At 39.5% G+C, this 24,599-nt stretch overlaps 3 protein-coding genes across 13 annotated transcripts in view; 1 reads left to right on the plus strand and 2 right to left on the minus strand.

Annotated features, from left to right (window-relative positions):
• Window positions 1-887: 887 nt before the first annotated feature.
• lg18h1orf35 (linkage group 18 C1orf35 homolog) lies at window positions 888-5,790 on the minus strand. The gene is made up of 9 exons (XM_085388113.1): window positions 5,464-5,790; window positions 5,200-5,311; window positions 3,755-3,905; window positions 3,623-3,668; window positions 3,445-3,527; window positions 2,563-2,635; window positions 2,378-2,457; window positions 2,021-2,143; window positions 888-1,215 (listed from the first exon to the last, which is right to left on the minus strand). Exons 2-9 carry the CDS (start codon window positions 5,294-5,296, stop codon window positions 960-962), a joined length of 909 nt encoding a protein of 302 aa, XP_085244239.1. The 5' UTR covers window positions 5,297-5,311; window positions 5,464-5,790; the 3' UTR covers window positions 888-959.
• On the plus strand, window positions 4,916-11,264 carry guk1a (guanylate kinase 1a). 4 transcript variants are annotated; one of them, XM_085388115.1, is made up of 7 exons: window positions 4,916-5,074; window positions 9,005-9,118; window positions 9,296-9,337; window positions 9,478-9,713; window positions 9,883-9,967; window positions 10,057-10,142; window positions 10,985-11,264. In XM_085388115.1, exons 1-7 carry the CDS (start codon window positions 5,053-5,055, stop codon window positions 11,015-11,017), a joined length of 618 nt encoding a protein of 205 aa, XP_085244241.1. In that variant the 5' UTR covers window positions 4,916-5,052; the 3' UTR covers window positions 11,018-11,264. The 4 variants fall into 4 exon arrangements, with proteins under 4 accessions (XP_085244241.1, XP_085244243.1, XP_085244240.1 ...); XM_085388117.1 differs by lacking the exon at window positions 4,916-5,074 and adding an exon at window positions 5,303-5,432; XM_085388114.1 differs by lacking the exon at window positions 4,916-5,074 and adding an exon at window positions 5,819-5,997.
• Window positions 11,265-12,515: 1,251 nt separating this feature from the next.
• The window catches only part of obscnb (obscurin, cytoskeletal calmodulin and titin-interacting RhoGEF b), a 63,609-nt gene continuing 51,525 nt past the window's right edge, over window positions 12,516-24,599 (minus strand). For all 8 annotated transcript variants that reach the window (XM_085388112.1, XM_085388105.1, XM_085388107.1 and 5 more), the window contains 27 exons: window positions 24,290-24,571; window positions 23,332-23,413; window positions 23,097-23,218; window positions 22,807-23,004; window positions 22,685-22,717; window positions 22,484-22,582; window positions 22,159-22,377; window positions 21,994-22,027; window positions 21,828-21,880; window positions 21,610-21,708; window positions 20,775-20,831; window positions 19,958-20,097; window positions 19,422-19,622; window positions 19,253-19,329; window positions 19,007-19,177; window positions 18,767-18,926; window positions 18,566-18,682; window positions 18,266-18,430; window positions 18,024-18,182; window positions 17,757-17,934; window positions 17,551-17,664; window positions 17,295-17,462; window positions 17,063-17,165; window positions 16,813-16,942; window positions 16,168-16,261; window positions 15,990-16,032; window positions 12,516-15,498 (listed from right to left, as the gene is read on the minus strand). In XM_085388112.1, coding sequence (XP_085244238.1) covers window positions 14,391-15,498; window positions 15,990-16,032; window positions 16,168-16,261; window positions 16,813-16,942; window positions 17,063-17,165; window positions 17,295-17,462; window positions 17,551-17,664; window positions 17,757-17,934; window positions 18,024-18,182; window positions 18,266-18,430; window positions 18,566-18,682; window positions 18,767-18,926; window positions 19,007-19,177; window positions 19,253-19,329; window positions 19,422-19,622; window positions 19,958-20,097; window positions 20,775-20,831; window positions 21,610-21,708; window positions 21,828-21,880; window positions 21,994-22,027; window positions 22,159-22,377; window positions 22,484-22,582; window positions 22,685-22,717; window positions 22,807-23,004; window positions 23,097-23,218; window positions 23,332-23,413; window positions 24,290-24,571 — 4,406 coding nt within the window. In that variant the 3' untranslated portion in view covers window positions 12,516-14,390. The remainder of the gene's footprint in view (window positions 15,499-15,989; window positions 16,033-16,167; window positions 16,262-16,812; window positions 16,943-17,062; window positions 17,166-17,294; window positions 17,463-17,550; window positions 17,665-17,756; window positions 17,935-18,023; window positions 18,183-18,265; window positions 18,431-18,565; window positions 18,683-18,766; window positions 18,927-19,006; window positions 19,178-19,252; window positions 19,330-19,421; window positions 19,623-19,957; window positions 20,098-20,774; window positions 20,832-21,609; window positions 21,709-21,827; window positions 21,881-21,993; window positions 22,028-22,158; window positions 22,378-22,483; window positions 22,583-22,684; window positions 22,718-22,806; window positions 23,005-23,096; window positions 23,219-23,331; window positions 23,414-24,289; window positions 24,572-24,599) is intronic.

The raw sequence follows: 24,599 nt of genomic DNA on the forward strand, positions 1-24,599 counted from the left end.
CCTAGAATGACGAGGGATTACTTAGAAAGGAGAATGGCCAGTGTCTGAGTAGTAGGATGAGACGGAGATGTATAGATGGAAAAAAAGGTGTCAAGAAGCATCTTGAAGGAGCAAATGTTTAGGTTTTCCAATATGAAAATGTAATCAATAGAAGTTTGTGTTGAAGGATTTTTGCCGGCAAGTGCTTAGGCAGTCAGGTGAACGGCTCGAATAGAACTTTCACTCAAAAGAATGGGGTTCAAGTCTATGCATTTTATTTGTTTTGATATGGGGTTTTTCTCCCTGTCACTGTGTGGTTAGGCACCAAAACTACATGCTTAGATTCAAGAAAAGAAATACTTATTAACATACACTCTTTTACCAGTTTGATTATAATCGTAGAAGGCTTCTTTGGCAGCAAGCCCTTGAAGCTACATTCCTGTGCAAAAAGTGCCAGTTGCACCATGTCTTTATGGTAACCTTAAAAAAAATAAATAAATCAGACACGTTCATGTAAATAACTGAATGAGTCATGTCATGACAGGGTCATGTAAGAATTTCCATGAGGGATTATTGTGTGTGCTTGCAGTAACAATGATCAGGGTTGAACTAATGTTAAATAAAAGCTTTGAGGACAAGGAAGAAAATCATTCCACTAGCTTTGGAAAAAAAGTTTCTATATTTATCCAAGATAAAACCCCCAAAATACAAAGCTTAAAGCAATACAGAGTACTTGATATTTGATGATTAAATAACTCGACGTGATCAAAAACTGTCAAACCAAAACACCAGTGTCACATGAGCAACCTTCTGAATGAAGAAGTTAAAACCTGAGGCTAAAGTCTGTTACACTGATTAGAGTCCATCCACAGTCTGTTTGGCTGTTCAAGTAAATAAGGTCTTGAGGGTCTGTCAAACTGCTGTAGAGCACTCTGTCCACATTATGCATGTTTGAATCGGGGGTGGGGGTGGGCACGACATTAGTCGTCCGAGTCTGTGTCATGGCGCCGCCTGTGGCTTTGTGTGGCACCAGCAGGGGCCTTCTTGTGGCTGGCAGGGTTGCGAGGGACAGGAGATCCTCCATCAGAGGAGTCTGTGTCGTGCCGCTGCCTTCGATGATGGGGGTTGGAGCGCTGTCGCTCGGCCTTTGCTCCCCCCCTTGAGTGGCTGTCATGGGGTCTGGCTCCGCTCTGACTAACGTATGATGGATTATGATGATGGTGGTCCTTTCTGTGCCTAAAAAGTACAAGGAAACAAATAGTGTTGGGATTAATGCTGTGAGGGTATGGAAGAATAAACGGCACCTGCAAGTGGAAATAACTGGCTATTTTTTTTGTTTGATAAAATTGTGTTCAAGGTTATTGTTATTCTTTTCCTATCGCACAAGTTACTGAAGCACATAAATAACAATGTTTAATCTGCCTCTTCAAATATTGAAATATAAAGAAAGTCTTGTGACGCATGCACCCCATATATAACACAACAAGTGAAGTTGTTGCATGTAAGACAGTGCCTCACTGCCCTCTAGTGCTGACACAACAATTTGGCTCCCAACAAAAAGACTGCAATGTAATTTAAAAATATAAACAGGGCTGCACATAAGTGGTTCGCTATCAAAATAAAAGATCCGCACCAGATAAGTTGTAACGCACGTTTGCGTACATAAGATGTTCTGGAGGAGGACAGACATTTGTTTAGAACTCTTAAAGATGTCGAAGAAGCAAGCTCCGTAAGCAAATACTTTGGTGTTTCTTAATGTAAACCTCGTTCACCCATTCACACACCTACTTGAGGAAGTGCTTTTTTTTCATGCCTAAGCACTTTTAACCTAATACACACACGCTCACATTCCGATGGACGCATTGAGGGCAGACTGGGGTTCTTTGTCCAAAGATACTTCCAATTAGAAGTGGGAGCAGCCAGGGATTGATCTACCTCCACAGCCCCCGTCTTTAAAAACACGATTCTAAAAACATATTTTGAGTTTGGTCCAGACTCACGCTGAATAGTGTTTGAACGTTAAATGCAGAAATAAACCAACCTCTTCCTGTTGTCCTCAGAATCGGAGGAGGATGAGTCTCTCCTTTTTCGTTTTTTCTTTTTTTCCTTTTTCTTTTTCTCCTTTTTGTTCTTTTTTTCTTTGTTTTTCTTATTACTGTCATGCCTTCAGAGAGGGAAAAGAAAGTAGTGAAGATTACATTTCAACAAATTACATTATTTTTTCATTTCAAATGTATTATTATCAGTATTATTATTATTTACGCATTCTCATTCATTTGTTCACTGGCTATTATTAAAAGAAAACTTAAGAAACTGGATACAGGGTCAGATTTTGTCCAGTAAATCTAAAAGTTTGTGTGTCTGCAACATTTTACAAGTAGTAATTATCCAGTCTCACCTCTGTTCCTCCACCTGTTTTACTGCACTCTCATTTGTTTTTGTTGCTGAAGCTTCTGTATGACCTTCAGTCCTGACGTGCTGGACAAAAAGCATTTCTTAATTTTTGCACAGAGTGTAAAATGCCTCAAAGCAGAGTAATGTCTAAGCACCACTACCCCAAAAAAGGTAATAACACAATCTTACTGTAAAAACCGGCAAGCCCATTTTAGCAACTTCCTTTTCTTTCTGGGACAGGACCATTCTCCGAGACCCTGCACTGCAGAAGGAAACATTGAAAACACAATAAGACACTTTAGAATCAAAACATTGAGAAAAGAAGCTCTTTTGACACCACTTTTTCCATGATGACAGTTTACATTTTTGCTGACTTATCAAATACACTAACTGGCCACTTTGCTAGGTACGCCCGTTCAACAAATATCTAATCAACCTGTCACAAGGCAGCAACTCAGTGCATTTAGATGTGTAGACATGTTTAAGAAAATGTGCTGAAATTTAAACTGAGCATCAGATTGGTGAAGAAAAGTGACACTGAGCAAGGCATTGGTGTTGGTCCCAGATGGGCTGGTCTGAGTTTTTCAGAAACTCCTGATATACTGGGTTTTTCCAACACAACAATCTCTAGCGTTTACAGAGAATAGTTTGTTTTGGGGGTTTTTAACTTAAAACATAAGATATCCAGTGAGGTACTATCATGCCAATATAGACCAAGATCTCTGAGGAATGTTTCCAGCATCTTGTTGAATCTATAACACGAAGAATTAAAGTATTTCTGAAGGCAAAATGGCGTTGAACCCTAATAACCCCCAACGAACTAGCAAGGGGGTACCTAATAAAGTGACCAGTGAGTGTATGATTAATTTAAAACAAGAGTCCCTGATAAAGATTAAACTACCTTCACCTTCAGGTTCTACCTTCACCTTAGTGATGCATACTGTCCTTTTAACAAATATTCATTTATTTTTATGTTGTTGCTTTTCTAGATTTATTTATTTTACTCCAAAAATAAAGCACCTTTAAACATCACTGTTTCATGTGGAAAAAGCAAACATAAAAAGAAGTCACCTGGAGCTTCCTAAACCAGAAACACGGTCAACATTTCTCTCGTCGCCATCAGCCTCGTCCCTCCTGCAAACCTCTACAAGGTCCTGCCATAGAAAGTCAAATAAAAATTCACATCACTAAGCTTTTGAACAATAGCAGATTTTTTTTTTTTAAATCATTCATAATTTAAGTCACACACCTCTTTGGTTAGACCAGTCGGTTGTCTCTTTATATTCTTGTGCCCTCTAAATTGATAATGGAAAATGAGAAATTACTAAACTGGTCAGTTTAAACTTCCTGTTTTATCTCTTTTATGGGAAGTTGTACATACAGTGCAGCCATCAACGCTTCTTCCTCTGCTGCCTTGACAGCAGCAAGTTCCTCCTCTCTGGACAAAGGTGCACCACCCTTTTTGTCCTTTGCATACCATGTCAGATCTTTGCCTTTTTGCCAACGCCCCACTGGTGCCATCAAGGAGTTACCTGGAAACAGAGGAAGTGATGACACGTGATAAAGATTACGGATTCCAGAACATGATGTATGATCATTTCCTTTTCATTCTTAAGTAGGGCTGTGCGATATGACCATATCCAGATAAAAAACATCTATCGTCCGATAATGATATAAATAACAAAAATTTATCATTTTCTGTAAATTCTGTGAATCTCGGGTAGCTGAAGTGTTTCCAGCTGGGCGTCGTGTATCTGGAGTCGAGTGTTTTACCGATGCATGAAACTACACATTTTTAGACATAGGTTGTAACGACCGCCGTTTTCTTTGCGGGTATTTATTACAGGGCTGCTGCAGGGAAAAGCCTGTTCTAACGTTTAAGTCTGAGGTTTATTCAGTTTATTTTGAAAACTCTCAACAGGATCTTGAGCTTTATTGTGAAAGGTTTATGTTTTGGGCCATAGCATAACACTGAATGAAGCCAGTGTTACAGAAATCCAGATGGTGTCAACATTGTTTTTTCCCCAAATAGTCAAGAATTGTGCATTTTTGTTTTGAAATTATTTACAGTACGTATAGGAGGGTAAAGTCAATTAAAACAATGTCTTGTGTACACACGATAATTGTGTGTGTACAAAAATGTGCACAAACACAAACTTTAATGGATTTTAGGGGCCCCTCACTAAAACGACTTATTCATTAGTCATGGCAAAGATGATGTTGGTATTGTTAGTATTGTCCCTTTTTTAAGTTTCCTTATTATGTACAACTTAAAAGAAAAAATACTTTTTTTTTAATCTTTCTATTAGCATCCTCCCCTCCACAGCCACGTGTTTAAACAATATATTTTAACATATGCTGATAACATCATCTATAATGAGGACCTTACTGTACAATAATATTAATATGATGCTTTTCCATGAGTGCTTTTTAAAATGCACGTTCCTGAACAATTTAAGTAGGGTTACTTTTGGGAGTCCTATTTTTCATCGGTGGTGGCCGCTATGTAGGCTAGCTGCTGTTGGTTTGCTGGGCATGCTGGCAACTGTGTAGGCTCACATAACGGAGAGACTACGTGTCTGTGCTCAGGGGTGGGAGCAATGAAAGCTAGGACTTGCTTTGTGTAGACTGAAAGACAAGGCGAAAACCCAGCCATTAGACCCATCCAGACTTCGTGTAATGAGGGAAACGACAACAAAAGGTATGGGAGAGTTGCATGTGAGGCCGTGGTGTGCGTAGTTTAAGAGCTCAGTTAGAGCGATATGAGCAGCACCGCATCTGGTTGCTGCTGATAGCAGACAGATGGCTACTATCTCCTGTACTTACCGAGATAGTTTTCTCTGTGTTTGTCGACTTTCACTTCATTCCAGTTGAACTGGTCCTGACCTCCCCGTACACCTCCAGATCTCGAGGAACCGAACATTTTAATCGGGTATCTCTAAAAGTTAAGGCAAAAACAACGTCCTGTTAACGCGAAGAGCTAACTTTTAGCCACGTTAGCACATGACCCGCGCGACCGGCTAGGCCTTCAGCTAACACTCATCCGGGGAGTTTTTGTGGTAAGTTTAAATTCCCTATGGTTACTAGGACCTGTTGGTGAGAGGCTTGCTTCTTAGTGGTAATGCTTCCTTTGCCTAGAGGCAAACTGCTTCCAGTTTCCCCAAGTCTCTGCAGAGCGCAGGGGAAATAGTTTGTTTAAACGCTAGTTAGCTTAAAATCGTTAATATGCGTCTTTAGGTTATAGTAATTACTGCCAGCCCGCGCACATGTCGGTACTGCCGCTTTTGAAGAGGCTGCCTGATTCCAGTTGAAAGCATACATGCATTCACAATAATAATAGCTTTAAAATATCAGCGTCTTCGTCATTATTTGTTTGGCTAATGTTGCTAAAAGCCCTGCTTTTTCAGCATTCTCTCGCGCGCATTCTTGACGCTCGTGAACGTCACTTGTTGGTGTTTTGGCCTGTGGTGATGACGTAGGCAGCACGGGTATCTTTAATGGCTCTCGCGGTGAAGACTCGGAGCACAGCAAGGGAGGGAGAAGACACGCAGGAGACGGTGCTTTAAGTTGTGGATTAACGCTATTCCTGTCCCATAATGAGACATTTTTCCAGGCTATTTTCAGGTAGGAATGAGGACGTTTGGTGGGGTTTTCTGCTCTCTCCAAATTGCGTGTTGTGTCACGATATCTGAGCGTGCCATTCATTCCTGGAGTCCCATAAGAGAAGAAGATGGTTCATGTGTTTACCAGAGTGTTTTAAATTAACATGGCTGACACAATGTTACCTGTGGTTTAATTGTTAGTAAGTCTGGTTTGGGATGTGTGATTCAGGCATGGAATAATGGTAGAAGTGCATTTAAGCCTATTTTAAATCCCCATTTCACTTCCAACAACTTTAACTTCTTATTACAATAATGTCAGTTTTTATATGATTATAACATACAGACTTTGCAGTTCCTGTGTGCTATATATTAACATCAAATGCATATGAGAAACAGATGACGAGGCCTCACTATGTGAAAAAGATACGAACTGTTTGTCCTCCTGATTAGAACAAAGCCACTGTTATCTTGATGTTACATAGTGTTAGGGCGACCAGATGTCCCCTCTTTTGTTCTCCTGCCTTTCACACATCTTGAGACAGCGTCCCACATTTTGGCTGGGTCTGCAGGACACACACTTTTCTAAACTCTGGGCCTTACCCAGTAAATATGAAGGGCAGGCTTCTTATTACAGTCAAATTAAGTAAACCATCTAATGTTGGGCCCATCAGCGAAAATTACAAATTACCCCCCCCCCCCCCCCCCCCCCCCCCAAAAAAAAAAAAAAAAGCTATAATGGAAAATACTATAGAGAAAACGAAGCAGCAGCTAAATTGTGTGTGTCATAATCGCCTAAAAACTGCTGAGAAAAATGTATACCAATTTGTGGATCCCTACAGAAACTGACAGACTGTTACCAGACAGAATAGAAGCTGAACTAAGAGAAGATACAGAAGTGTATATAAAGCTTTCACGTGGTGCAAAAGCTAACTTTAGCTGCCTTTTATCCTTATTGTGTTTACTTAGTAAGAGATTTGGAAAAGCTGCACTAATCTATTTGACTACCTCCCGTCATTGTTTTTCCCCACGTTTAGTTTGTTGTATCTGTTCACCCAACATCCTGTGTGTGGTATTACAGGATTGTTACAAGATGGACCAAAGCTTTGTAACTTATTTTTTCCAGCTACATTTTCCCAGTTCAATTAGACATCAATTAGATTTTTTTTCAATTCAGTTTTAATTTTATAGCACCAAATAACAACAGCAGTTACCTCAAGGTGGTTTGTATTGACATACTCATTTTTGTTTTGTTTTGGGGCTTTTTAGAAAAATTCCAGAGACCAGGGATATTATTATAATGTCTTTTTAAGCCCATATAAGAACCAAATATGCAAAATATCAAGAAATATTTGCTTAAAAGGAGGCTGCATAAACTTTCTTTAAAGAAAAATATCCAGATTTTTATTTCTTGTAACGTTCACACTGAACATGAAGCGGATTGTCTCTGACTTTAAAAATGCAACATTGCATGTGATTTTCAAATCGCGCTTCAGGAAATGATTGCATTACATGCAATTTAGTGCACGTGGTTAAAGTCAGGCGCCATGCAGCTTCCAATAAATGCTGTGTGTTGATTATAAACTCACATGGCTCTCATTTCCTCTCATGCTGCTCAGTTTATGTAGGAAAGGTGTTCTGTGTTAATTATTTTAGTGTCTTGTGTTCTTACTTAAAGGGTGCACGCTATGCTCTTTACAGCTTGATAATTTCATACTTGGACTCCGCTAGAGTGGCTTTGCATGATTTACAGTCTCAGTCCAGCCCTGCTGGATTAAATAATCAAATATTAAACATAAAATCCTATAAATTATTTAAAGAATCCAGTTTTTATAAAAGGAACTCCTACATCCTTTTATTAGCCATGATTCTGTTTATGGGAAGCATTTGAAAGATGATGGAGGAAAACTGCTTGGAAATCAGAAACCTCATAATAATGTGAATTTTATTCTCTGCTCTTAAAAGATCACACGAGCATCCAAACATGCAGATCAGTTTACTTTTGCTTTCATTTTAAAAGATTGCTTAGACTTTATTGGGATTCAGACACCTCACCTTGACGTAGTAGTGTAGTTAAAACTAGTGTTTTAATGCCTTTTATTATGCTGTGTTATCTTCTTTACTAGGTTCAGTGTTTTTTCGAGACACTTTGAGTGTCTTGTAATGAGAGGTTGTTTGAGCATTAGGGCTGAAACCAAAATGCATACATGGCTGCATTATAGCAAGTCACTACCAAGTCATAAGATATTTAAACTGAATCATAAGGTGGAACTTTAAAAAAAAAACTAGTGCAGTAAAATTGGCCCTGCCCACTCCCCGTCTCTCCACCCATCTGCTTTTAAACACAATCTGCAGACACACAATCGTTCCCTTCCTGTTGACTTGATTTTCCTGTCTGCGTCAGCTCTGTGTGTTTTGAGGTAAGGGGGTTAGGAGGAACGTGAGACTCATTGCTTAATTCTTTACTTTTGGTTGATAGTCAAGCAATTTGTAATAAAAGAAATGTGATGTAACAGGGAAGAAAAAGAGAGATGTAGAGAAACAAAGAACTCTGACTGCCTGCTCACAAGATGTTTGCAGATTTTAGTTTGAAGGCTGATGAAGGTGTAGTTTGAGTAAATAAAAATATCTGTTAATTAAATTTAAGATAATTTCCTTTTCTTTCTGACACTCACAACCAGAGTTGGGTGCTTCAATTAGTAGTTGTTCCTCGACAGCACTATGGTAACTTCACAGCTTGCTTACCAGTTGATTGCTTTAGCTCTCCTGAGGGCTGTTTTGCTCTCATCATGGTTTTTTTTTTTTTTTTTTTTAAAACATTGCTGGCTTAGCATTTTATGGCGTGTCCCTCACCTCGCCGAGGCTTCTCTTTACCTGCCTTTTACTAACAAAAGAAGCAAAAACCCTTGTGACTGCACAGAGTAAAGTTGGTCCAGTGATGACTCATATTGTGTGGTTACAGATTTGCTCTGCAGCCTCGCCCATTTGTTTCCTATAACAAACCACACTCTTCTTTTCCGCTGTTATTTCAGTTATGGCTGGACCCAGGCCCGTGGTGTGTAGTGGCCCATCAGGGGTGGGAAAGAGCACTCTGCTGAAGAAGCTCATGAAGGAATATGAAGGTGTCTTTGGCTTCAGCATCTCACGTAAGTGTGTCTATGTCCCTGTAAAGAATTTCACATTACTTTTAATATTTATTATTTTGCTGTTGAGGTTTGTTAGTCATGAGTAAAGCTTTTATTTTCTCCCTAAGCGAGTAACAAATTGTTGCAGCGCCAGATTTTTAAACTCTAGTGTGACAGAAGTGTCTTTTCCGTTCTCAGATACGACAAGAAAACCCCGACCTGGAGAGCAGAACGGCATAGGTACGGCATGTCACTGCTCTTTCACAACCAATGAACCTGAAAGCAGGCTGATTAAACAGTTGGATTTTTTTCTCAATTGTCCTTTTTTTGTGTACTTTCTTTCTTCTTCTTCTTTTTTCTTTTTTCCTCCTGGGTTTCAGATTACCATTATGTTACGCGGGATGTGATGCAGGCAGGCATCGACAATGGCGATTTTATTGAGAGTGCAGAGTTTTCCGGGAACCTGTATGGGACGAGTAAAGCAGCTGTCCAAGAGGTCCAATCCAAGAACCTCATCTGTTTATTAGACATTGATATGCAGGGTGTGAAGAACATCAAAAAGACAGACCTCAATCCAATGTTCATTTCCATCCAGCCACCATCCATGGAAATCCTGGTAAGCACATAAGATTTGAAGTGTACACAGCACGTGTCTGTAGTTTCCCATTTTTGCCACCAAACAAGTGGGTGTTGTCACCAGTTAAATTTTACATCACAGGGATCAGGTAAAACGGGTTTTGGCTTCTGAATTGCTTCTGTAGGTTGAACCTGTTCTCTTGTTTCAGGAAAAGCGTCTAAGAGGCAGAAAAACAGAGTCGGAGGAGAGCCTCCAAAAGCGTTTACAGACAGCCAAAATCGAGATGGAGTTTAGTAAGTAGCTGTGATTTGCTCTCAACAGATCAAAGTTACAAACTATAAATCTGCACGTCATAACCGACCATGAATGGATCTCTTTCTAGGCAAAGAACCTGGTGCGTTTGATGTTATAATCATCAATGATAATTTGGACGATGCTTATGCGAAGTTGAAAGACGCTCTTAAGGAGGTGAGTTACGATTTCACAACACACACTTTCTATTTATTTTTTTGTTTTTTGCAATCTGTCAGTTTAAAGTTTGGCAATTAAAGTTTTAACATTAACTTTAAATGTTATGCCAGGAACACTTTTAATTATTCAATGTATTTTATTCTAAACTAAACATCCGAATAGGGATATTTACTCTGTCTTCAAAATGACAAAACTGTGATTTATAAACAGCAATAAGACGGAGATGTTCTGCAGTTGAATAGGAGCATGTCAGCAAGTGCATGCAATTTTTGTAACAAACAGGTGGAAAGTGCAAATCTGTTGCCATCTGCATACAAAGAAATTCACATTAAACAGAAATTTGATGTTAACTGTTCACATTCAGTCCACCAGGACCTCATGGAACCTCTGAAACAAAAAATCTATCTAAACTTTATGAATCTGATGGCAATCTAATCAAACTGTCACCAAATTGAGAATGACTGCAGTCATTACAGGTTTCAATCATTTCAGAGAGGTTTTAAATTTATAGTAAGCCCTCTGTACTAGTTGGACTTGTGTAAAATGCATTTAACCTTAGATGTTTGTCAGAAAGATGTTACTAAAAGTTGATGAAGAATAAACCTTTATTGAATCCCGTTAGCTCAAAGGATTTTCGTCCGGTATGACTGGTAGGTTATGGATAAGAAAAATATTGGAACCACATCCTATAAAAAAACTACTTGCAGCCAGAGTGATTACTGTTCAGCAAACGTTGCATAGGCTTGCTTTCATGTTCTTAGTCTGTTCTTAGTTTCTTGCCACAGATCGATGTGTTCCCTGACTAATTATAAAACCTTTTTTTTTTTTTTTTCCTGCAGGAAATTCATAAGGTCAAGAAAGTGTCCTCATAGGAGAAAGCAGCATCATGGTCGTCGCTCAGCCACTCCACCGACACACAATTCCACTCTTGTACATTCCCTCAGATGGTGGTCTTTGAAACTAGGACAATTTCCTTCAGCAGATATACAAAAAGTTTTTTTTTTTTTTAGAAGTAGTTACTAATAAATAACTTAGTGTAAAGTGGGACATTTTTATTTAATTTTTTTTACAAACAAAGTGCTTTTCACATTTTATTTTTACACTGAAGAGGAGACACCCTGAGAACTCTTACTTGAAGTACAACTGGCATGATGAGCGGGAACAATTTGATGCAGACAGAAAATACTGTGTGCAACCGTATTCTTTTGCAGAAGTACAATTCATTGCATCATCTGGACAGACTGGTTTTTCAAGGATTAGGGTTTTTTTTGTTTTTTTTTTGAGGGGGGTGGGGTTTCTTTCAGTCTTTTGCAACCAGCTACACTGTGTTGATGTTTAATGTCTTGGATGCAGTGAAATACACAAGTGATGGTCAGAGTTAGAGATTAAAACCAGCACTCGGGCCCCCTTTAAAATTTGGTAAGTAGGTTTGGGCAGTATCTTAGTATCGTGTGGTACCAGGCTTTTTTTTTCTTTTTCTTTTTTTAGACAGAGTACTTTCTGTACTGTTAAAAATACAGACACTCCTTTGTGTTATTCTTATGTGATGTATTTAGGTCATATTGTAGTGCACAGCACTCGTCAGAGGGCAATTACTTCTGATTAACAGCTGAGCTGAGTGAGCTGTGAAACATGGCAGTTGCAAATGTTGGGGTGGATTTCGAGTTTAGTCTCATCTCCCTAAAGATAAACAGTTTGTCATAGTTCAAAGTGAGCACCACCTGCCTGTACTGAGTAGTGTTGCTACGCTCTGGCTGTGTAGTTAAGCCATTTATTCTGACACAACTGTGCATTGTTAAGATCAAAATAATCAGGAAAGCTGATTTTATTTTATTTTTAATTTGGCAGATAGCCGCTTAACCTAATCGTGAATCAGTGTTGTGTTCTGATAATGTTCATGAGTTTCATAAACTAATATTTTTGGTGCCAGCTAGCGAGGGTGAGAGAGATTAAGCATTCAGCCAGCTAATCTCTCACCCTCCTACCTGAAGTGTCATCTGTCATCATCAGCTTTTAGTTTATTTACACAAATGTAATCGTAGACTTGGTGAAATGTGAGGAAGGTAAGAAAGACTATTTTGGCCAAGCCTATCAGGAACATGTGGTGACTCTTTACTTTTAGGGGATATACCTTTGAAACAGTAACATTATTCCAGAGTTAGTAAACGCTTTATTTTTTTATTATGTTATATAACTTGCCAGGTAATGTCCTGGTTCCTTACACTTTGTTTGCTGGAAAACTAAATACTGCTGTGCTCATGTAGAATTGAATCCCATCACAGAGTTAGAAACAGTACAACTACATTGTATTCTTTTATAACACATGTTTATTTAATGTTGTACATTTGTGAAAACTTTATATTGTGTAAGTTTCAGCTTTAGCTGTACAGTAAAATGACAGCAAATTTGTTGCTTTTTTTTAATTGCTTAGAATTGAGAAAACAGTAAATATTTTAAAAATGTCCATTTTAGATTGGATAGCCAATTATGCCTAAATCGTTATATTCCTGTATCTTGTAACATTCATTCCTTTGCTCAGAGTACTTTATGTTCCTGATGCTACTATTTAAATTCAAGTCTCACAAATGTTACATCATGCTGAACAAATACACGAAGGCCTCTTTAAAACCAAACTAGCTGTTATAGGAATATGCTTGTTGTAAACATGTACTCAGCACTATGACTTTTATGTTGAAACATCAGTAAATGTTACCATACAACAATGCAGAGTTTGTGCTATATAAAGAAATTACTACAGAAGCTAATTATGTGGCATATTTGCAGTACTTTTATTCAATTGAACACGTTGTACTCAACCATGTTTTGTCCAAAACTACACATGTACAGTACAAGCAAGTACAATCAGTTTGTGATTTAAAATTATTACATAAAATCATCCTTTTAACAGACACCTTTTGATCAACACAAACACCACACATGTTTAATTAGGAAGTTACTCTAGTTACTTTTAAATTGCACTAAAAAGTTAGTAAATTTTGTCAGCTGAAGTACTTTGCATAAACATCTGCGCTCAATCAAATATAGGATGACAACTGGTTATTCTAGAGAAACACATCTGTCTTGGAGAAGCAAATACATGCAGTCACTCATCTACATATTTGTCACTTGCATAGGAATATCCCTGTAACAACCTGAGTTTACAGGCTGTTTCACCGCACTAGCAGACACAAATGCCAAAAAAGTTGAGTAAAAAATTCAGTTGATGGTAGGAACTTGGAAACAGGCATCTGTTCACCTACCAAATGATTTGCTCGCGCAAATGTCGTGTTTATAAACTGCTCACTAAGGAATCATTCACAACACCACAAAATAATGTAGTAGAGATTTGTGATTCTCCAATTTGATTAACTAACAGCTCCTGAAACACAACAGTCCCCAAGTTTACACTACTTTTATATTCAGTGTTGTTTACTTGAAACATGCATCTCATTACCTCCCAATATTTCCAGCTCCAGGAATCCAAAGTGCCATAGCATGACCTGAATGGTACCAAAGTAAAACCTGAAAAAATATAAATCCTATTCATGTATGTTGCAATGGACTAAGGATTACATCTGGATCAGTTAATACTGGGGAGTAAAGCTGATCATTCAGCGTAGGTACACTGTTAAACATCATTGTAATTTGTTATCTCTCAAAAATGCATTTTATACCCAATAAAGACCAATAAAAAATAGACACTAGATTTCTCTGCAGTCACAAATTAATTATAACAATCATGCAAGTAAATAACTGTAATATGGTATACCAGTGGATTAACCATCACAGAAACATAAAACTTGTTGGTAATCACCAGTACTGTTAATTTAGGGAGCTGTGACATAAACCTTACACTGGGGGTGGCAGTCTCATAAATTTGTCAATCACTGTATGTATAACCAAAAAACATTTATTTTATTTAAAGACTTCAACTCACCATTAGATATGAAGGTTTTAATCAGTAAATGTCAGACCTTTCTTAGCTTCTGCCCATCATGCATATTGTACATCACACAACATGTATATCCCTATAGTTTCCATCTCATCTGTAAGAGACAGTAGAGTCTAACAGTCTGTCAAGAAAATATCTAAGGATGACACTATTATCTGATTGGCAGGCTAAAAATGGAATGGTTTGTCAAATGCAGTAAATGTTGCTCAGGTTACGATCTGTATTTTCATGTTTAGTGAATGTCCCTATTTAAGACTAAGAGGGTTTGTGATGCCAAATTAAATGTTTGCTTTTCACTGGTTCTGATAAAGGTCATCTCTAATTTGAAGAGTGACAGGATTGCCAACTGATGTGTAACCATAGGTCTGAGTTGACACTTTGGTTTTAAAACTCTGCTGCCTGCCCTCAACTCTCTGCACCTCTGAGCAGTACGAAGGCTTCACTTCCAGCTTTGCATGGCTCACTTGAATAGGCACATTCCTCTCCGCCCTGGACCGAGCCTCCCTGGCCTGCGGTGGGACAGCAGATGAGAAAAGGCTGCTGGAGAGATTCTCCCTGAACCGACTAAAGAAGCCAGTCCTTTGCCGGGGCACCACATCAGGCCGGCCCACGTTGAGAAGCACTGGCTGTCCCACTGTAGAACCGCCAATCTCTCTCTGAAGCACAGAGATCTCACAAGGCTTTTCGTTAACGTGTTGCGTGTGGGAGGAGCCATAAGTCTCTCCTTCCTCTGGGACGTAATCCTCCAAGTCCTCAAGGGTTAAAACACGATCTCCTTGTTTTAGGAACACAGGCTCTTGCTTTCTTGCAGATGTATCCTCCTCGTCATCGGGTTCAAAAATTACAGTTTGTTCATCATCCAGGTCGTCGTGATCTTCTCCAGCTGTAGCGAGAACAGAAGAGAGCTCGTGCGGCTCCCCAGAAGCAGACCCAGATGCAGCATCAGTCACCTCTTCCTCCCATGAGAGCGGCTGGCTGCTGATGTCTCCCTGCAGGTGGGCCTGTGCTTGCTCCACAAGCTTGTTGTTGGAATTGTTAGCATTTGGGTTTTCCACTGGAGACCTTTTGGGTCTCGAGGGTGTGCCTGCACGATCAGACCCTGCTGGCGAAATACCTCTCCTCCTGGACAACCTGGGAGACTTATTGACCTTATACTCGATGACCTCTTCTACTTCAACCCACCTGGGCTTGCTCTCTGTTCCCCTGGCTTCCGCCCCCTGGGGATCAGTAACATAGAGAGTTGGGATAGTGGTCTTTCTTGGAGTGGGCATCCTCCTTGTCCTGGCTGTAGGAAGCTCGGGGGTGGAAGTCTCAGAGCGGTGGACACCAGCAAGAGTCAAGCCAGGTGATCTGTGTCTTCTCATTCGAGGATTCTTCACCACGGTGGTTATAGTCTCCTCACTGGAATAAGAAGTGCATTAGGCCTATGTAAATAAAACCCACCTTGCTTGGAGTCTTGGATTTAAAAATAATATGATAGTAATAAGCTGCAGTAATTAGGCTGACAGTTGAAGTAGACAGCACCCTGATGAGAACAGCCCACCCTTTCATTATCCTTGTGATAGATTCCTTTTGCATCGAGGCTATAAATACTACACAATGCATACATGGAGCCAGAGAGGAAAAACACACACACACACACACACACATACAGAAAAATGCCCCAAAATGCCCTATGATGGGCAATGTTATCTAATGATAAAAGCAATACCTACACAGATACATGAACCCCAAAACTGCAGTGGAACTTTATCTTAAAAGAACCCCCTTAAAGATTCCTAAAATATATATTATATAGAAATTATTTTATTAAAGTATACTGTAGTGTTAAGTTAAGAAAATCCAAGATTATTCAACATCCAACTATTCGATCTTACTTTGATCGTACTTACATGATGATGGTTTTCTTTGGTATTTTCGTCTCCTGCTCGGTAACTGTGGGAGGAACATGGACAAAGCATGATGGTTATTTTGCATTGCTAAAGCTGCACTCAAAGCATTTTCTGCTCAACAAAAACCACAAAACGTCCGAAAAGAGTAAGACTGTATGGATAAAGCCAGACTTGCTACCTTCAATGGTGATGGCCTGCTCACCAGAGCGAGCCACAGCGGAGGGGAAGACCAAGTCAGCAGCACACTTTGCACTGCCCAGACGGTTCGACAACTGAAATCCAACAGATATATTTTTAGAGTCATAAATGTAACTCACTGCTGCTAATTAATATCAACTATCTTGAAACTAATTTATAGGCACAAAGGCAAATGCATGACCTGCATTAAAATCTCCCCTCATTGACCCTTAAAAATAAAGGAAATGTTATTTTTGTAATTATCTGAGATATTTTCTTGTATTGAGACCTCTTACTGTAGAGCTCCAAATTCTGAACAAATAGATCTTAATAGTTTTAATGATCCTAATATATTTGGAGTACTTATGTCAATCATTTAACATTAAGTGTACAAAACTCGAGGTTCACGAGTCTCCCTGTCTCACATATTATAACTGCCCTCCCAGAGCCTCTTCATGCCAGACATTTCTTCCTCTTAAATGTATTTATTTTACTGTTACTTGCAACAGGGCTTTCAAATTGTTATATCTCTCTATGTAATGCTGTATGGTCTTAACCTTACTAAGTGATTGCCCAGAGATTATGTACACTCTGAAATGTCACAAAACGAATACAGATAAATGGAAATGAATTAGTCTAGACCAACCTCGCACTCATAGTGTCCAAGGTCTCTCTCTGTCAGGTTTTTGATTACCAGAACCAGAACGCCACTCCGGAGCTCACTGTAGGTCTGATATTTCTGCTGGTCAGTCAGCAGCCTGCCATCCTTGAACCACCTTGAACAGGGACACATGCAGAGAGGAGACAAGATTAGAGGATGGGGTTGATATTCAAAAAAAATTGCAAAACTGAATCAAAATGAAGGAAAGAAGAAAACATAAGGAAGGTATCCATACCTCACTTTGGGCTTGGGGGCGCTTTGTATTACACAGGTGAACTGAGCGTCCTCACCGGCAACAAAGATGGCATTCCTTATTTTATTTACAAAACGAGGAGGTACTAAAAGAAACACATGACAGTGTTTTATGTTTTAGACTATTCATCATTGTTCACAAGAAAAGTGTAATGAAGCAGTAGAAAAGAATACTCTTAGGATCATCCTATATATAGGTATGATGTGCCACTTACCCTGAACTGTGATCTTTCCCAGAGTACTGGCATTGCCAGCTGGACTTGTGGCAAAGCACATGTACTGACCAGAATCATCTGCAGTCATATTGTCCAGGATTAGTGTGCAGGAACCATCAGGGTCCTCGATGATGATGTGATGTGGATCTGCCCCCACTGCGCGTCCATCTGCATCCAACAAGTAAACAAAACCACTCATGAAACAGTCTTTGAATGTCACTCCACATGGCTAATAACCATAGAGGAAATGCCTCACCCTTGTACCAGGTAACCGCAGGTTTGGGTACTCCAGTAACTTTGCAAGCCAGCTTAACAGTCTGGCCCAGCTCTGCTGTGCAGTTTGCCAGAATTTCATCAAAATCAGGGGAACCTAGAAAATAGTTTGGTATAAAAAGCTGTGCTAGAAATTCCAAGCAATAGAGAGGTAAAGAAAAAAGTAAAACTGCATGGAGTCCCACTCACTCCATGCAGGCATGCTGTATCGCTGCTGCAGTTCTCTGAGGTCTCTCAGCCACGAGTTCTTGATGGTAACAGTTCGGGCTTGTAAGGTGTACTTCCTCACAGAATCCTCGCGCTCATGCCAAATCTCAAAGGCACGGTCATCACCCTCCACTGTCTCATTCACATCAATGTTATTCAGCTGAAACAAGATAAAGAAACCAACAAACATCATTTAGGCCGCTGACCATGAAAGAAAAGATGAAACTAGATTATGTTAAAAACACTTACCTTCATCATGTTCTTGAAAATATATGCTTGTGTATCAGTGTTGCTGTCTCTCTTGGGCTTGCAGATAATGCAGTAGTTCTTAAAGAGGAAGACGTGACGGTGGTGACCTCTAGAGGACGTTCTAATTCCAGGAGCACCCTCCCACACTTGGAAAGGCCCCTGGTGGGAGAGAGTAAGCATATGCAGACAGTCAAATGCTTATGTGTAATCAAGACCCTGCACAGTCGGCAGCTACGTGGTACCTGTCTAATTGGTTCTCCAAGAACTTCGAGGGTGGCAGGATAGTTCTCAATCATGGAGACATGGTGGGTATTCTCAGAACGCTGAGGGAGTGCAGACACCATTGCAAAAGCTTCTTCCAGCAGGCAGCAGTTCTGACCATTTCTTGCTTTGTTTCGAATGAGCTCCTGAAGATGTTGCAGCAGAAATTTCAACAAAACTGAAGTTACACTGATCGTGTACATAATTTAAAGGCTCTAAAAGCAAATGACTGAAAAGTAAATAACTGACTCTAAGATGATTGTATGCATGCACTCTATTACCTTCAGGAAGGCCTTGTACTTCTGAATCCTCTCCAGTGGCTGTTGGAGATAGGCATTTATGCTTCTTACTGGTGGATCTGCAGGGTCTGAATTAGCCTGTGCTGTGTCAGTATATTCCTGTTTTTTGGAGTTTAAAAAAAAAGATTTTAACAGTTGGCACATTTGTAATTCATAGTATAGCAATAACAATTCTGCTGTTACCTTAAAGAAGCTGTGCACAGTCTTGTCACTGATGGCAGATTCAGCCTGACTATGACCTACAAGATACTGAAGGTACTTCTCAAAGCCCTCCTTGTTCTTCAGGAAACACATGGCTATGTCATCATCAGTGTCGCAGTCATTCAACTTCGGAAGGAATGCCCTAAAAAGAAAATCATAAGAATGATGCATACTGATTATACTAAAAAATGGCTGAAAATAACATTTAAGAGGTGAGCTCACTTGTTATGGAAGGATTTGATATCATCAATGTTTCTGAAAATAGCCTCTTTCTGGCTGGTGACGTCAGGCGGTGCATCAGAACTGTCTGCATGCTTCAGGTGATGGGAGGTGAAGAATTCCACCTCCTTGACAAACTCTGATTCTCCGTTTATCAGTTCCTGGATCAGTTGGCTAGAAGCACGAATTAATAGTTTGTTATGGTTCTTTGGTTGGTTTGCTTTGTCACGACAAACATGCTTCACTTACAATAATTTTCTCTTGTATTCTCCTTCAGACACCTCTTCCACACTTGTTTCTGGAAGATCGCCAGCGTCAGCAGAGAGCTGTAATAGAAATTTTAATTTTTAAAAAAAAAATATTACCCAATGCGTGCAACATGCAGTGGCGAGCTGGAAGGAATTGTCTTGAGACATACTTTGAGTTTTTTGTCCAGGTAGGCCGGTGAGACCCAGCCTTGGCGGGATGGTGTCGTTTTGGTGGGTTTGGTCCGAACTAACCACTTGAGCGGGTGAGCCGAGTCCAAAACCTCAACATACTGTCCCTCTTTTAGAGAGATGGAATCTTTGCTCGCCACGATGGGGTTGTAATCAGCTGTTGCTACATAGATATCAAACATCTATAAAAAAATATATATATATGTGTGTGTATTAATAACAGGATTGCAGGGGGACTGGAAGCTATCCCAGCTGTCAGAGGGTGAGAGACAGAATACCAATCTGCCCCAAGGCTAACACACAGAGACATAACCATTCACACCTGTCTATGTATAAAAAAAAAACTTAATTGAATTTCCCTTTATTTCTTCAAATAAACTGCACCATTAAAACTTTCATTTCCTTGTTTTATATAGTATCCTGCCATGGTGTGTCAGAATTTAATCGATGAAATTCTGATATAAAGGCCAAAAATTTATGAACATTATGAACTTAATGGAAATTTTTTGTATCTCACCTCTCCCCTGGCGTCTCCTTCATCAGACTCAGAGGAGGAGTCAGCAATGAGGGAGGGAGGACGGGAGCGACCGTGATGAGGTGATGGAGAAGGTGTCTTGGTCTCATCATCACTGTCACCACCTGGTACGCGTAATGAAGCTGGAGCAGTAAGGAGGAAGTCAAAAGAGGACGGGTCAGTCGCACGGAAATGTCCAATTAGTATAATCTGTCCTTTAAACCTATGCAGTAGATATTAGTACCCACACTCACTCAGGTCCATCAGCTTAAATATATATTTAAAACCATAACTGTGTGCTAGCGTGTACCAGTGTTGTATTTACCTGGTCAATTTGAATTTTTCTGTATACTGAAGTAACGACATAGTTTTTACGATGCAAAAACAGAGGGGAGAAATCCACAGTGGTTAATCATTCTAATGCTCTAACATGTATTACTGTATTAGTATCATGACAACAGGCAGCTTCACTTCTATCTCAGCTCTCCACATACATGTCTGCTTGGTGAGCATGTATTCCACTTATACAGAAGCTTCATAGGTTATTGCAAAAACTATTTTAGTAACAAGAGAAAGGATGAGGAAACTCATTGAGGATGAGTAAGGAGATATAGAGGGCACTAATAGAAATAAAAGGGGATGGCTTAGCTGTTATTAAGCTGACACTGAAATAGAGTTGTTGTATGTATAACTAAATATTTCTTGTATGTAAAAGGAAATGTAAGGAAAACTGTTTTATAAAGTCATTATTAATAGATAGAAAATATTTCAGTGGAAAACTGCAGAGTATCTGTGATGCTGATGCACTTGGGATACATACTGGCAGATTTGGGCCAAGATTTCATCCACTGGAGCACTTCATGATTCTGTAAACTGTCTGAATAACAAATTAATCATTTAATGAGTATTTATTTAGTGGGAGTGATAAACTAATGGGTGTAAAGGTGGTTAGGAAATGATGTCTGTATGAAGGAATGGGAGATTTTATGTCATAAATGCATAAATAAGCTAAAGCGTGCACTAGATAAGCACTAACATGGCACTAAGAAACATTCCTCGGTCAGGTTTGGTGTTCAGAAACAAAGGAAAGTGATAGCCAGTTCAGTATTTAAGCATTAAAGCATTCGGATTAAACATTTCTTAAACAGCCAGAATGAATTCAAAGAATTCAACCAAACCTGACAAGAAAATAACAGAGCAATGCAACAGAAGCACTGTATGCAACATAATCTATGATCCATACTTCAGTCTTCAGCATTAGTAACTACCAAATGCAGTCACTGCAGAGGGAATATGGATAGTTAACCTGCACATTTTTAGTACAACTACAGACACAAGGTAATTTAAGAGATTGAAGGTGTTGTGATCGTTCAAGTCATATAATTTAATGTTTGTTCTCCTGAGAATGTATGTTCTCTTGAGGTGAAACCTTTTGGGTTTTTTCTTTTTAATCTAAACTGTTTATGAGACTTGTTGAGAAGGAGCTAAAGTCCAATGCTAGCATAATCATTCATTTATCTTGGTTTAAACCAGACTTGAAGCCGGAATAGACCAGTTCTGAAATGCCTTATGGACATAAAGGTTTGTATTTTATAAAGTACGATGAACTCATTAGTCTCTGAATATTTAATGCAGAGCTATAATGGTCCACTTACCTTGGGTGATCTTGGCTGATACCATTTCAGTGATCTGAGAGGTGAGTTTCATGAGGAATTCCTCTGAACCTACTTCACCTAGGAAAGGCATTTTGCCCTCTTAAGGGTTGGCAAAAAGTAAAGAACACCATAAATATCTTAACATTTATTTTTATTCATTTATATATCTTATCAAAAATAAACATTACTGGGCCTGATGATTAGCTAGTACATCTTACCTTTTCCTTTGCTAGTATCTTCCTGTGGAGGACTAACTGTAATCCCAAGAACCCTGAGCGGATTTCAGTATTAAAATTTGTCATGTATTTACATTTATATTAAATGTACTTACTACAGACATCTTTTTATGTGCAAGGCAATCAAAAGGTTTCAAAAATAACTTACTCTGAAGCCACTGTCTCTTTCTTGGGCTGAGGAGCTAGAGAGGAGGGAGAAAAAAAGAAGAAGGGTGGTTTGAAAAGTGCTCTGCTAAGTGTTTCTGATATAAGAAGACACTCATTTAACCTGTCATTTCAAAATAAAGTGTCTTGATGACGTTATTCTCCTTACTCTCATCCACCTCCAAGTGAGCAGTGCAGATGGACTGTCCAGCTTTATTTGTTGCAATGCAGGTGTAGGCACCAGTGTACTCTGTGCCCACGTCCATCAAGATGAGACTGTGGTGGCGCCCAGAGCTTGCTATTTTGTATCCTTTAGTGTCAGGCTTGATCCACAGGACATCCTCCAAAGATTCCTCCTTTAGCCAGTTGACCATGGGAGTAGGAGATCCTAAGAGAGAAGAAGGGTGATTATGGAGACTTTGTAATAATGATGCGTGGCAGATAGAGCCCAAAATCTAGACTTTCTTCTTATCTAGAAAAGTGTAGTAACGCACCTTCTACTTTCACAGACAGAGTGATGCTTGTTCCTTGTTTCACCTTCCTATTGCTGAACCTTTCAATAAAGCGGGGTGGCACCAGGGGCTCTTTAGGGTCTGTGAAAATAAAGTGTATAATGTGACATTTTGAATATATGGACATGTCTACTGAAAGTACATATACTTGTGCTGTGGTTTGTAGGATAAATGTTAAATTACCCTTTTTCTCTTGTGGTAAAATCTCCCCAGGACCTGTTGCAAAAAGTGTTGCAAATGTATAAAGTGTATCTCATCGTTTCATTTGAGATTTGTATTTTGTATTCAGGCACGTGTATACATACTCAATACTATCATCCGGGCAGAGGAGTAAGCAGAACCAGCTGCATTGCTGATGTAGACGGAGTACTCCCCCATATCCTCTTTTTTCACCTCCGTGATCTCCACGCCATGAACGTCTCTCTCTGCTAACAAATGAATTCTTTCTGAAGGTCGTAGAGGGTGGCCATCTTTGAACCAGTATATTCTGGGTTTCGGGAAACCTGGAAAACAACAAAAATTTGACAAACATTATTCTTAAATCATATGCAATGTTTTTAGAACACTGGGATGGATTAACAAATCTTTACTTTACCCTTTACTTTAAGCTGCATCTTTGCAATAGGTGAACCTGGACAGACGTGAACATCATGAAGCTCCTCCACAACCTGCGGTAGCTGATCATCTTCAGCTACAGACTCAAAGGTCTCAGTTTCCCTGTTGGAGGAGAGTAAAGCACAGCAGCTCCAGTATATCTATAACTGTATGTGAAGGCCTCAATATAAAGGTTTAGTTCATATAAATAAATAAATAAACATAAATAAATTTACCTGGACATGTATCCTTTGGCACTGACGTAAGAAGACGTCTCAGTGGCATCAGCAGCAGTGTCATAATCTGAGCTGCAAGACACTGATGGAGGAATTTTATTATAGTTTTATACAATGCTTAAGGTGTAAAGGGACTCTGCTTTTCTAAGATGTTGATTTATGGTTCGGAAATTAGCTTCATGCTTCAGTTAAATGCTACATCTGTATAGCTGTAGGTTTTGTGGGTTTGTTTTTGTTGTTTTTTTTACCCCTGCCTAATATAAAGGCAGGGTGAGAAACCTGCCTTTATATTAGGGGAGGCTCAAGGTCCATCTCACATATTCTGCATGCTAGTTTTGCTCTGACTTTGTCTGAAGTTCTCTTCTGTTTTAAAAAAACAAGCTATACAGAAGTTTGCATACATTTACGGGCATGAATATTGTAGTAATTTTGCCCTTTTAATAATAACAATAATAATGGATTGCATTTATATAGCCTTTTCGAGACCCTCAAAGCGCTTTACAATTCCACTCTCACATTCACACACTGGTGGAGGCAAGCTACAGCTGTAGCAGACTGACAGAAGCAAGGCTGCCATATCGCGCCATCGGCCCCTCTGGCCATCATCAGTAGGGCAGTAGGTCTGTGTCTTGTCCAAAACAGATAGAGCTGGAGATAGAGCTGGGGATCAAACCTTCTGGTTACAAGATAAGCTTCCCAACCCTCTGAACCACAGTCGCCACATTTCATGCTTTCTTTAAACTGTTCTTTTTCCAGGGTGGAATGATGTACAGCATACATCTCAATGACTTCAAAAAACAAGAATTTGGTGTCCGAAATAAATTCAAATTTGTGCACCAAATTCTCATTTTTTAAGTCATTAAAGATGTACAGATGCTGTACAGTTTGCCTAGTCAATTATCCCAGGACAGGTATTTAAAAAGCAAACGTGTGTTTCTTGTATCATCTGTTCACTTACTGTCAACCCTGAGTTCAGCTTTAGTAGATGCAATGCCACTGCTGTTTTCAGCTGTGCAGCGATAGACCCCCATATCAGTAGGCAACACAGTGGTGATGATAAGTTGGTGGCAGCCCTCCTGGTCTTCATTGATCATGTAATGGTCGTTCTCCTCCAGCAGCTTGCCATCCTTATACCAGCGAACAGTGGGAGGTGGCTTGCCAATCACAACACAGTCAAAGCTGACTGGATAACCGTCTGGAACATCCTGACTTTGTAGCTCGGTTAAGAAGACCGGTGCAGCTGGCAACAAGAGCAAACGGAAAGCAAA

The sequence above is a fragment of the Rhamphochromis longiceps genome, linkage group LG18 (assembly GCF_057381845.1).
Source record: "Rhamphochromis longiceps isolate RC_006_pf linkage group LG18, R_longiceps_female_GT1.1, whole genome shotgun sequence".
In the NCBI taxonomy this organism is placed as follows: Eukaryota; Metazoa; Chordata; class Actinopteri; order Cichliformes; family Cichlidae; genus Rhamphochromis; species Rhamphochromis longiceps.